The 14057-nt window shown below is 32.0% G+C and overlaps 1 protein-coding gene across 2 annotated transcripts; it reads left to right on the top strand.

The window, feature by feature from the left end:
- The first annotated feature begins 122 nt into the window (after positions 1-122).
- On the top strand, positions 123-14057 carry LOC127714938 (deleted in malignant brain tumors 1 protein-like). 2 transcript variants are annotated; one of them, XM_052220956.1, is made up of 15 exons: positions 123-331; positions 553-633; positions 1921-2026; positions 2787-2911; positions 3440-3598; positions 4251-4341; positions 5197-5321; positions 6150-6320; positions 7505-7631; positions 9072-9193; positions 10065-10217; positions 10587-10683; positions 11126-11253; positions 11876-12028; positions 12875-14057. In XM_052220956.1, the coding sequence occupies exons 2-15, from the start codon at positions 570-572 to the stop codon at positions 13198-13200; spliced, it is 1947 nt and encodes a 648-aa protein (XP_052076916.1). In that variant the 5' UTR covers positions 123-331; positions 553-569; the 3' UTR covers positions 13201-14057. The 2 variants fall into 2 exon arrangements, with proteins under 2 accessions (XP_052076916.1, XP_052076917.1); XM_052220957.1 differs by lacking the exon at positions 123-331 and having other exon boundaries at positions 404-633.

The raw sequence follows: 14057 nt of genomic DNA, 5'->3' as shown, positions 1-14057 counted from the left end.
TACAAAAATATGCTTGAAAAGACAAAATGCATATTCTAATTAGTTTTATTTCAAAGTCATCCCCTTAAAGTCCCCCATGATTTTCATAAAATTGAATAATCATTATGATGATGTTTTCAATAATAATTACACTGACCATAACGTTCAAGTCTTTTAACTTATCTTTCAAAGATTCAACTTTAGAAAAAAATATATACAAAAGTGAATAACTTTCAAATAATAATTGATTTTGAATGTGCATAGTAACTTAGTGGGGACATTTGCAGTTCTTTGGACTTCTTTTTGGTGATAGGAAACAAACATAAAATGGATTTTAGCACGTGACCGACAGGTAAGCACTTCAAAGATTCAAAGCATTACATAAGATTTCCAGCTTTAAAGAACTTTTTTTTTATACTTTCCCTCAAGATAAATGGAAGAAATTAATTATGAAAATACGAAATTAAACTTTCTGTTACTAAGACCATACAATAAATAGCAACGATGTGTTTACTCCTATTATTTAGAACCGCGGATTTTAAATGTTTCAAATTAAAGCGGTTTTTTTTCCAGATCATCATTGTTTCTAAATGGCTGGGAAAATATGCTTAGTCATCGTATGTGTGCTTTTCTTCATCCTCATATCACACAAAGGTGAGTAAACTTGATACAATTTTATATTTGCCAATTTTTAACTACAGCTTATAAGTCAATGTCAGTTATAAACTTTTCTGTCAAGATGTTTCTTCTTCAAATACATCGGTTCTTTGTGTATTTTGTGTTTATGTTAGTTTTTTTTTGCTGCGTGCCGATCTGATAAGGCAAGCCATTTCCAACTGATTTTTACTGTTTGTTCTTATTTTGTGCTGTAACACCACTGTCAGGTTATGGGGAGAGTTGTGCGCTCGATATGATGTTTGTGCCTGTCCCAAGTCATGAGCCTGTAGTTCAGTGGTTTCCGTTGGTTGCTGTTTGTCATATTTGTTTTTCGTTTGTTGTTTTGTCATAAATCAGCCGTCGATTTTTTCGTTTGAATTTTTTTTTTTTCACATTATTTCATGTAACGGCCTTTTAAAGCTGGCTACACAATGTGTGTTTTGCTCATTGATGAAGGCCGTATTGTGACCCATAATCGCTTAAATCCGCTTCATATGGACTCTGATGGATAGTTGTCGCAATGTCAATCATACCACATCTTCTTATTTTATATAAAAAAAAACAATATACCTACATGAACACCCCTTCAGATGAATCATCATATGACATCCTTTTCCTGTAAATCTGTAGATCGTTTTAGTTTGACCATAAGAGATGCAGAATGTATATCTAGACTATGCCTATCTAAATCGGAGAGCACTTATAGCAAGTTTGTATCAAACAATTTTAATGGGTTTTCATGGTAAATATAGTATAACATGACTTAAAGCAATAGCAAAGCAGAGTAGTTGATTATTGTATCATTCTTTTTTTCTAGACCAAAGAAGATATGAATTATGTTCCAATCATATATTAACTCATTTTCAGTTTTATTGTTCGTCTTTGTTTTTTAAATCTCGCTTAATTTTCCTTTTCACTGCGGATGTTTTATGAAGTTGATATTAAAAAAGTGTTATAATGATACATTCAATTAGTAATGTGACAAAACAATCTTATTCTTTTACAGCAGCTCACTTAACGGTTGATGTTCAAATTGCCTCTAGTATTATTGCACTTTAACTTTCTAACGTTAAGCCTTTTGATTCACACATTTTTAGTAAACAGGTAACATAAATTTGTAGTATTTTCTTTAAGAAATCTTTGCTGTAAATCTTATATAGTTATTCAGCTTTTATCAAATTTGTTTGAAATACTAATTTAAAATATTTTTGATTCTGAAGTATTTTTTTTAATATTTTGTAAACATTTATATGCCAATTATTTACATGAACATTTGAATTACAGTAAACAGCCAATGTTCAGCCACCAGCAGACGTGCTACTGAGACTGACACTGTTAATACAGAACCAACATATCTGACATCGCCGGGATGGAAAACAGCTTATTACAGGTGCGACAAAGAAACATGAACCTTACTGATGATTAGCTAAAGTTAAAAAGAATGTTTTCTATTTTGGAAAGTCTGCCACTTTGACAAGTCAATGAAAAAAAAAATGAAGCTCATATGTGAAAAGCTATGTTGTTTATAAAGTTATTATAAAAATAAAAAGATGTGGTATGATTGCCAAGGAGACAACTCTCCACCAGAGACCAAATGAAGTAGAAGTTAACAACTATTGGTCACCGTATGGCCTTCAACAATGAACAAAACTTATACCGCATAGTTAGTTTTGCATTGTTTGTAATAGTCTGTTGATAGTTGTGTGTCAATAAGATCTTATATCCATCACACAACCATGCAATAAGAAGAAACTTTTTCAATTTTCTTATTTCTGATAAATTATAAATACTTGCACAGTTGATTCACTATTATTTGTGGAATACCAATTCGCATGCATTTCGTGGTTAGTGGAAACCAGGAATTCAATACTCGACGAAACACAGTTTATCTACTTTAATAGGAGCAAATGGTGAAACCAAATCTAATTGAAATATGGATCTCTGATTTCGTTATGCTCTACGCGCACACGAGTTGGATGATCTGAATTTTAAGCAGATTGGACGAAACCACGATTAAAGGTACCTTCGAAATAGCACATTTTTTCTCAAACCACGAAAATCGATACTTACTTATTATATATACAACAACACATTGGTCAACAGTTTATTAACAGATTGTAATGCATACGGTATTTTAATTATGTTACCAGCAACACTGACTGTCGATGGGAACTATCAGCAACAGATGTGACACATAAGATCATTGTTGATGTCATGGAGTCTTATTTTGAAGGAAGCCCTGGATGCTCATATGACTATCTGGGCATTTATGACGGTAAATAAGTATAACTTGAAAATTGAAAACTAAACATTTAAATTTTAGTTTTAATTGAAATCGAAATTCGCAATTTTTAACTACGAAAAAAATAAACTATTCTTATGTATGAAAACTACAATTATTGGCTTTTGTCGTGTCATGAAACAATAGTATTATCTAAAACTGCGAATCCAATGACATGCTAATTCGATGTAAGACTAATAAAACCTCTCCACATTTAGCTACAGAAAATGTACAGAATACAAGCAAAAAAATAAAACTATAGCTAAACAGAACCAATTTCGAGTCATTTCCAAGATTGACTGATTTAGACACAGTTGACGTTAGATGTGTTTGGTTTGTAACTTAGTCTTTTCAATTACATATCTTTTGTATCTTTGAATCATCAATAGTATTTTGAGTCAGTTTCATTCAAAATTTTAAATTTACCAAGATAATATCATAATTTCATAGAAAACGAATATGGTTCTTGATTAAAATGTATTTTTCCTAGTACTTCAGTATACATTTTTTCTTGTATTACAGGAGATTCCCTGACTAGTACAGCAACCAAATTGTGTAATAATTTGCGGAGCGGGCAACTGTTTGTCTCGAGTGGACAGAACGTCATACTACGACTGAAAAGTGACTTCAGTGTCAATTATCCGGGATTCTCTCTCAGATACTTTATAGGAACAAATTCAGGTAAGAATAAAAAGTTGCTAATTTCAAAAAGATTTTTCAAGAGAAAGGATAACTCGAATTTCTAACAAATAAGGATATTTTCAAACTAATTTAATGGTAATTTTAAATCCAATATTATCCATATGTTTGATTATCTTTGTTCTATGTATGAAAGCATGTTTGATACTAAAAATCAATAGCATATTAAGTTTGTATAGTACTGAAGCTGGTTAGGGCCACATTGAAAAAAAAATGTCGTTATAACAACAACTATGCTTCCATAGATTAGCCATCTATAGAATCTTTATTTTTTTAGTATACTAGTATATTATAGTCTAACACACATGTACACCATATACAGTACAAGTAAAAAAATTACCACGATTTGTAAGCGGTTCGTAGATACATGATCTGTAATTCAATCAGATTGTCGCCTGTACAAAATATATATTCAAGAACGGCAATCCAAAAATATAAAATCAGAAATGCTTCGGTATGCATAGTAAAGGTTTTGATCGTTGTTGAAGGCCGTACGGTGACTTATAGTTGTCATTTGGTCTCTGGTGGAGGGTTGTCTCATTCACAATCATACCACATCTTCTTAATTTTTATTCATACATATTAAAACGTGTAATGTTTACTTCTGCAAAATTATTTTCTTACTTTTGCACAGCTGGATCAGGCTGTACTGCCATGCAAACATTGACTGCAACTTCCACTGTACAGTACCTATCATCGCCTAATTTTCCGGATGAATATGACACGTAAGTTTATGTCGTAAGGGAGCTTCTATTTGATTTTTATGGGGGGAGAGGGTTAGGATGAAAAATTTTGTCCTGCATTTTTTTTAGTTGTAATCTCTGTCCTGCCTTTTTTTCACTCTATTCGGTCCTAACTTTTTTTTTATCAGTTTATCCTGACTTTTTTTTACATAAATTGTCATCCAGGCTTTTTTTTTTTGCAAAGTTGCTCATCCTGCCTTTTTTTTACTCAAAACTCCTGTCTTACCTTTTTTTAAATATTCATCCTAGCCCCATCATAAAAATCTAATGGTAGCTCCCTAAGGTTGACATTTAGATTTTGTCAGTTTTTATGGACTTCCCCATTGTTTGAATATACCTTGGAGTTCGGTATTTTTGTTATACTTTTTTCTTACAACTAAAAGTTAAGATTTATACTTATTTTTAATTCATTGATGTCTATGCACAATTTCAAGGAATTCAATATTGTCCAATTTGATACCAACAAAGCAACCAAATGTGGCAATGGCCGTTTTATGAACAGATATTATTGTGTAATACTTGTATTTTGGTGAAACACTCTCTGTCTGAGAACCAACCTTTCATCAAATTTTGGTTTTGGATGTTCATATGTTTTGGCTTCGAACATCATTGAAGAGACATTACTTGTCGAAAAGCGCATCCGTTACAGTACATTTGGTACCGTTAAATGATATTATCATGACTTAGATTCTTCAAACTTAACCCGAAGATGCCAACACTTACAGAAACTCTTACTCGTGAGTTGGCTTTATCTTCTTTCATCCCAATGATGACAGTCTTTCTAATTTTATGCATTATACTATATTTTCAAAAGGTCAACATCATTTTTTATTTCAGTGCTAACAATTGTGAATGGACAATAACGTCGTCGTCGGGAACAAAATCTATCCGGGTAGAGGTCATATTCGCAGACATGTTAGATGGTGAAGTTTGTTACTCAGACAAGCTTTTTATATATGAAGGTAATGCATAACAATTTTAGATATCTACTTATTTAGTATTAACATATACTAAAAAATACTTCGTGTATTGTGTTTAGATGTCCTTGCTTAATACCTACGAGAAGGTAACACTTCCCGAAACGAAAAGCTGATAGTTATAGTTAGTGGAGGGGATAAGGCGTCTGGGCAATGCTAGGCGGTGTTGTAGGAGTGAGAAGTGAAAAGTACAGGTTCCAGCCTCTGTCGGGGAGGAAGTAAAAAATCAAATCTACACTAACATTGTTAGGTTGATTTTATAGGCACTTTATATATATATCCTAAATCGAGGTAAATTATTTGGCCTTCGAAATACCGTTTCGATTCCTAACATCACTGAAGAGACATTAATTGTCGAAATCCGGATATGGTGTACAAATTTTTGAACCTCATGTTTGCAGTATACCATCTTTTCCGCAAGTTTATTGTTTTCTGTTTGGTATTAAATTAATAATTAAGATCCATTTTGTAACATCTTGTGATCCGTTTATTTGGCAATCACCAATGGCAGTCAGCAGGGTTTAAGAACATCCGTTGTTCGACCTGTTAGTCAAATACGTTTTGTTTAAATATACTTTTTAAGTTTTTTGGTCTTTTGGAATTTGATGTTTGTGCTGTATTTAGACCCCTTTACCAAGAAATTTGTTTTGCATGCACACTTTTAAAAATTGCGGTTTTTATCCAACGCAGTCATATGTTTGAACGTTGTTTTCAATTTAGACTCAATTTTGACTTATTTATAATTATATATAGTTATATATATATATATATAACTATATTCAAATATAAGATGGTATGATTTTTGTGTTGCAGGGACTGACTCAAGTGGCCCTAAACTGGCAGAAATATGCGATAGTTCTGCAACCTTCATTGATTCAGAGGTATATTACACAACAACAGTCTCAGCATTCATTAATTTTGTGAGTCTACAATCTGGGAGGAATCGACGAGGATTTCTAATAGCATATAACGAAACAGATACAGGTATGATAATTATATTCAAGTATTTTTAATTATTTTGCGGGTGTAATGTAGCTCTTATATACAACTAAATGGAGAATGTGTCAAAGAAACAACAACCCGAACAAAGAGCAAACAACTGCCCTATATAAAGTTGATCTCAATATACTAATGGAAAGTAATCAGGAATTGTATGGTAGGACATACGTTATTTCAAAAGTACTTTTTTGCTAGTAAAAGATTTAAAAAGTGTAAGTTTTCTAACTGTGATTTTCTTGGGCTATACTAAAATTGTTATTTTGATACATTTCATGCAAAGTTAATATAGAGGTGTGACACAGACTCCGTCCAGTACAACACGTGTTTCTGAAAACACCAAGGTATGCTCATGCGCAAAAGTTTTATAAAACCAAATACAGAAAACTTTCCAGAGAATTTAAACAGAACACTTAACAGTTCTAACCTCAACCTCTGAGGGATTTGCAATAATAGGGCAAATTGTTCTCAATCTGTAACAACCTTATCATATAAATAGATATAAGATGTGTAAAAGTAAACCATTATAGGTCGAAGTACGGCCTTCAACACGGAGCCTTGGCTCACACCGAATGCATGTAAAATAAGTTTGTCTGACAAACTTTAGGAATTGTTTTCAATTCTTGAGCACCTTATTTCACTCGTCCTTTTTTTTTTTATATTTGTTGATTTTTTTGGAAGTTGAAGTCGTTAAGAGTTGCTGTAGTATGTTTTCTGTGTGATGTTTTTCTTTTGGTTTTTATAATTGCTTGTTTTATTTGTCTTTTTGTCTCTTAGCCTTATGGATGCCTCTTCACTGGTTTTTGATTTCCTAATGTCTTTTCATTTTTACTTAATGTAGAAACATAAGTTAAAGGTGGTAAAATACGAGGTTTTGAAAAAAAAAGGTTTCGACTCTTACATTTTTAAAATGATTTAATTGTCTATTGTTAAAAAAAAACCGATTAAAGTAAAAGAAAACTACCTTTACAAGTATTGATAACTGATAACATTAGAAATTGTAGCAAAAATGTGTCCCAAGGTTAAATATAGCGTACAAATTTAAAGCCTGGTATCTTTGAGGAGTATCTTAGTCACTTAATACATTTTGTACTAATAACCATACATTTGATCAACTGAATTAACGTGTTAAATAACATAAAACCAGTTGATGAGATTATTGATCTTTGCAGTTGTAGCTGTTGCATCAACTACCCCATCGACAACATTCAGTACATGTGGATCTATAAGCCTGACAATTACAAATTTATCTACACCTTTGTATATCACGACACCAGATTATCCTATATTTTATTCGAGGTAAGTAGCTTAGGGGATGAGCATTTGATTTTCGGAAAGGGGAGGGGTTGAAAATGAATATCCTGGCCTGGTAAGAGCTGAAAATGAATAACCCTGAATAAGACAGGATTCAAATTAATATTCTGCAACTGTGTTACATAAAATGCAGGAAAAGGTAGCAACGATGAAAATGAATAGTCTATTCACAAAAATCCTCTCCCCCAAGAAAATATCAAATGGTCGTCCCCTTAATAATTTTGTTTTGATGTTGTTTTAAATACAAGACATACAATATCAAACTTTTCATTTCTTCTGACGATAAAACAAACACATAAATATTTCATCTGATAAAATACAAGTTCATCATCTACACCGCAGAAAACCTAAATTAATCTGAGGACGAATCAACCAGCGCACAATTCAATCTTGTGACGCTAAGGGAGCTACCATTTGATTTTTATGGAGGGGGGGGGGGGGGGGCTAGGATGAAATTTGAAAAAATAGGCAGGACAGGAGTTTTGAGTTAAAAAAAAGGCAGGATGAGACACTTTGCAAAAAAAAAGGCAGGATGACAATTTATGTAAAAAAAAATGCAGGACCGAATAGAGTGAAAAATAAAAAGGCAAGACAGAGTTTACAACTAAAAAAAAAATGCAGGACAAAATTTTTCATCCTAGCCCCCCCCCCCCCCCATAAAAATCAAATGGCAGCTCCCTTACGACTGGACATGAGTTTGAAATCCCCAGACGAATGATACATGAATAGCAAGAAATGCTTTGGCTGGCGCTCGTTATTAATGATGGGATTGTTGTTGTTATTGTTTTGTACACCTGCTGAAGATACAAAATGTATAAAAAAAAATCCCAAATAAATCAAAATAACACTTAATTAAGTCTTTATAAATTGTATTCGTCCGAAGCGGTTTTATGGATTTACCTTTACCAGGAACGCTCAAAGCCATTTTTTGAAAGCCAGTACCGAAACACTTTTAGAGCTATAATGACTAGAAGGGACCTAAAACAATAGCCAAATCCATCTAAGATCAAATTTGCCTGAGGTAGTTGAAACCTTAAAGTTATTTTCTAATTAATTTCTTGATTAACAAACTGACATAATGATTACAATATTACTTTCTTATTCGTAATTGTCATAGAGTATCAATCAGTAACATAAACAATGGTAAAAGATAACACGGATGCTTATTTTTCGTCCAAAGAAAGTCGTTTCAAGACAAAACCAACCTTTATTTAGAGCAAGCCTTATTGGATGGACTGTTCTTTGAACACCGTTTGTTGATCTCTACGAAGTCTTCTTTTGTTTTCGTCGTTTTGTTGTTGTCTCGTTGACGTGTATCCCATATTATCTTGGTTTTATATTATGTTAATAAAGTTATGAATGATAAACATTTGCATAACTTTTTATCCACTTAAAGGATAAGTGAAATATATATTTTTATTTCAGTAACCTCAATTGTGAATGGCAGGTAACAGGACCACAAGGATCTGTTTTACAGATAAAAGTGTTAGACTTCTTTTTGGAAAACAGTGAAGAATGCTTTGGTGACAACGTTAAAATCTATGATGGTATGGATGTAGACATCATTTAGATAGTCTTTGGCCTATTATCATAGTTATGATGTGATGATAACATGTTTCAAATTGATTTCGCCAAACAAGCAGCCCGTGTTATTTGTTTCTCCAAATATGAATGAATATTTTATTGCAGAAGCAAACATAATGCTATAGCAAAATAACATAATATATAATGACAATAATGACAGTAAACAGAGAACAGCACAGTAAAGTCATAGCAAGCACAGAACTACAACTGTTATGCAATTATAATTTGTAATGTTAACTTCCATGCCGCATTTAGAAATTTACACAATTTTTCGGTTAATTTCTTTGAGCTAGCTTACAAAAGAAATATAAGCTTTCTATTAGCTGGCCATGCACGTTAATACTGAGGTAAAAACTGTAGCCTCAATGGTCTAAGGGCAGGAAAATGCTAATACAAAATGATACTCATTTTCTATACAATTCATATAACAACATGTCATATACGATTTTCTCTTGCAATATTGTCAAAACGACCAACTTCTATATTTAGTTTTAATGTTCCACTACGTAGTATGGTGAGTAAATTACTATTCAAATCATAATTAAAGTAATCCTTTAAACAAAAATATTTTTTTAATGTTCTATATAAACACAGTTTTTCACAATCGTTCAAAATAGCAAACCAGTTCTGGTAGTATAATAATAATAAGCAATGATGTATTATAAAAGACAAAATGTATCAAAGAAATTAAAACGCATTAGAATTAGGGACTTCAATAGCCGTTTTCATTAGATTGCAGCAAAACAATGAGTAAAGATATGGAGTATATGACTACATGTCAAAACCAAATCCTTGCTATAAGTTAAGACGTGTATCCGAATTATCCTATTACAGGTCCAACATCAGAGTATACTCGATTGGCTCTTTCTTGTGGTGAAATAGGAAGTGATGTTAACTCGACTGGTAATATAGCAATGTTAGCATTTAGAAGTGATGGATCAACAAGTGCTCGTGGATTTAAGTACCAGGTAGAGGCCATTGGTTCAGGTTGGTTTCTTTAAGTTAAGTTGATAATTTGAAACAAATTTATCGCAACTTTATGATATAGTAACTAAGGATGCATTATTGAACACCACTAATGATGCTATGGAGAAAAACAGATATCCTCTAACCCTGATGGTAACTTCACAATTTCAAAGATAATAGCACACACCGCGATTTAGAATAAAACAGAGAACCACGCCATGCATGATTTCCCACAAATATTACATTTGTCTGTGGATATAAGATGTATGTTGCTATAAGAGCATAGGTTTAGTTTCACCTAATCATGATATTCCGTATATACACACCATACGATATATATCAGTGTGTTGCAATGTTAAAATAATATTTTCATGCAAAATGTTATCACAGGTACACCAGACTGTGTAAATGGTAACCCAACAGACTTGAACGCCACACTTGAACGTCAGTATTTTAATTCAGCTACTTACCCAAGTAACTACCTAAGGTTGGTATACCAAAACTCACTACATTGTTAACTTTAGTTTTCTCGTTGCAAATTAACGCATAGATTTGTTGTGTTTTAATTGAGCAGATAGTAAATCATGTTTTCAATAAAAAGAATTCATTTATAAAATGTACGTCTTTATGAGAAAAAAATATATAGTTATGTTATGTCTCTGCTTATGTTGCTTTTTCAAAAATACGAAAGAAGACATTTACGTGTATTTAAAAATAGCAACTTTGAAGTTAAAACATGCTTTTGACAAGGGCAGCATTTAAAATCAAGTGATGTAAGTTTAACAACTTGATTACACCAAAAATATTTTGCCAGGTTATTTCAGAATAAAAACATTGATCATTTTCATTAAAGAATTTAAAAATTTAATCATATAACTTTACAAAAAGTTGTGGTTTGTGTGTTGATAAATTCTATGTATCTAATTTAGTGGAACAACCGAGCAGTGGTTAATATACAACACATTGTCCTATGACTACGAGATAGTGATAGAAACAGTGGACTCTAGAATCGAGGATAGTGTCAACTGCGAATTTGATAAAGTTCAACTGTATGAAGGTAATTTTAACAATACATTCATTCATTTTATACTTTCTGTTATATCTAATAGAAAAACAAAGGATATGGGGTATCCATCTATGACACAAAAGCAGTACATGCACAGCAGAAAACACACAAAAAGCAAAGCAACAGCATTTTTATTGCTGTTCTTCATCTTAAAGTCACAGTGAACCTTCAATTTCCAAACATAACACTCTAAAGAACTTTTAAGAACAATAAGCCCAACATATCACACACAAGAGTTTTAAGAACAATAAACCAAACATAACACCAAAAGAACTTTTAAGAACAATAAGCCCAACATAACACATAAAGGGACACAAAATCCGGGTAGGTAAACACATGTGCATCGTAATGATTACCTTTAAATTTCACATTTGTTTTTACATTGGGAATGCTTTACCAGAAACCAACCCATACATGAAATCAATACCAAATTATTTCAAAGAAAACAATCACTAAAATATAATCACTGACAACCGCTAGCAAAGATCAGACTTAAAGGAAAAGACACATTAATCATGATGTGGTAGGTTCAAACTATTTTCTTAATTATTCATTCTTCTCCCTTTTTAATTAGCGATTTGTGGAATAACAACTGCTGTGTTTTTCCATTTAGGTCCATGTACAACATATCCTACATTAGCGACATTTTGTGGAGTAGTAGAACCAACATACACACAGTCTAATGGACTATATGTGTTGGTAGTCTTTACAACAGATAATACAGCCCACTATAGAGGATTTAATATATCATATTATTTACAAGAAGGTAAGTGCTTTAGTAAACTATTGAACAATTCTTGATAAGCATGCTCAACACATACATCATGTCAAGCTGCTACCCAAGAAAGGTCGATATCTTATCATGTGACCGAAGCCCTCAAAATCCTAGCTTAAACTCTTGTGTTGTTACTAATTATCAGATGAAGAAAAGCTAATTTTCTCATAAAAAATATTTATTATTCACTTGATGATTAGGCTATGAAATAGAAGATGCTGTACACAATACTTTTTAAATAATTTATTATATAATATCTACAAATACTTGAATGTGATTGGTCCATTAGAATATTTTCCTTTGGTTTACACTTTGATGGACCATGTTTCCAAATATACTTTCGAAGACTTTATAAACACTATGTAGATTTTACTTTGATATATGCATACGTGATACACATGAATGCAATCCTGGAGTTCCAAGAAAGTTGAATAAAACCAAATGCTTTTGTAGAGAATTATCAAAAGATGAAGCATATATTTTCTAGACGTACGTGATGTGTAAACTGGGCCTCTGACTCTCAATCTTTACATACAGTTTTTTCGGACTTTATTCAGTTTATGAGATCATCCGTCCCAGTTTACACATTAATAACCTCTAGAAAAAATGTGTTCAATCATACAGTAACTCAACAAGTGAATAATGATATATATATATATGACAAGATATTATATATATGTCAAAAAGATATTTTAGATATAAAAAGTTGATATCAAATCATAAAATGATTTGACATTCGTCAGAGGTCTCAAATTATGGCAAGATTGTTTTACCGTAATTCCCCATGAAGGTACCCCCATTACGACCCCCATGTAACACTTCCGTTTATATTTTCAGTGACAACAAGTGGATTGACTACCAAACAAATCGTCGGCATGATAATTGGTATAGTAATTGGAGTAATTGTATTTGGTGTTCTCATGTTTTTACTAATAAAAAAAGTGATAATTCCGAAACTAGCGAAATCAGGTCTTGGATCTACACTGTCCTTGAGAAGCAGACGATCATCATCGTCATCAAGTAGTTCTAGCAGCGATGAAGAATCAGGAAAGCGTAAGAGAAGACTGAAACCAATAGTTAAAGCATCTAAAGTTATGCTTCGTCCGTCATCTAAATACAGTCTTAAACCAAGGCTTCCATCAATATCACAGAAGAAATTATAAATCCAACAAAGACTCTTCACATTTGGACTGGAGAAGAAGACGGATGTGAAAAAGACAACTCTTATTTTGCAATTAAACTACGGCTTATAGCATGAATTATAATTGTATTTGGCGAGTGAAGAAACTGGACCGAATTGATAAACTAAAGGACGCATTTAGAAAATAATATGAATGTAACTAGTTGATTATATATAGTTTCGATTACATTGTAGGATGTTTTGCTTTTTCCAGGATACAATCAGGACTTGATACATGTTCAGAATGGATCCATTCCGCTATCTTATATTGTCGTTGACATACGACATGACTTGCATAGACACATATCTCTTCTATTCTTTGATCTAAGAGTGTATACCCAGCATATTCTAGTATAGTATATAGTATTGTTCAATAGAAAATATCGTAGCCACCAATATATTAAGCAACAGTATTAACCAATAGATCTTCCTTTTGTCTCTTTTTCTCATTTTTAATATGGCATTTAATAACATGTATCATGATCTATAGCAGGGCATTGTAGACAGATAGTTTTTGAAGTGAATGTTGCTGAACCAAAGTTCGTTTTTAAATATATAACTTTTATGTTTACATTTTGTACATGTTCCGAAATATTTTTCCTGGGTACGATTTCCGAAATCCTACTACTTACAAAAATGTAAGTTTGTCATATTATTTTTCTTATATCAAAACAATTCAATTTTTACAACATGTATAAAAATCTTGAATGCTAAAGACAAAAATTTCATATAATGGATTTATAATATTTAGTCACGTGTGTGTGAACACCATTTGTCTTTCATGTTTTTTTAGGGTTTTGTACATTAAAATATGTAATTAATAATAAAATGTTAAACATA

The sequence above is a fragment of the Mytilus californianus genome, unplaced genomic scaffold (assembly GCF_021869535.1).
Source record: "Mytilus californianus isolate M0D057914Y unplaced genomic scaffold, xbMytCali1.0.p SCAF_9, whole genome shotgun sequence".
In the NCBI taxonomy this organism is placed as follows: domain Eukaryota; kingdom Metazoa; phylum Mollusca; class Bivalvia; order Mytilida; family Mytilidae; genus Mytilus; species Mytilus californianus.
This window is presented reverse-complemented; position numbering and strand designations above follow the sequence as displayed.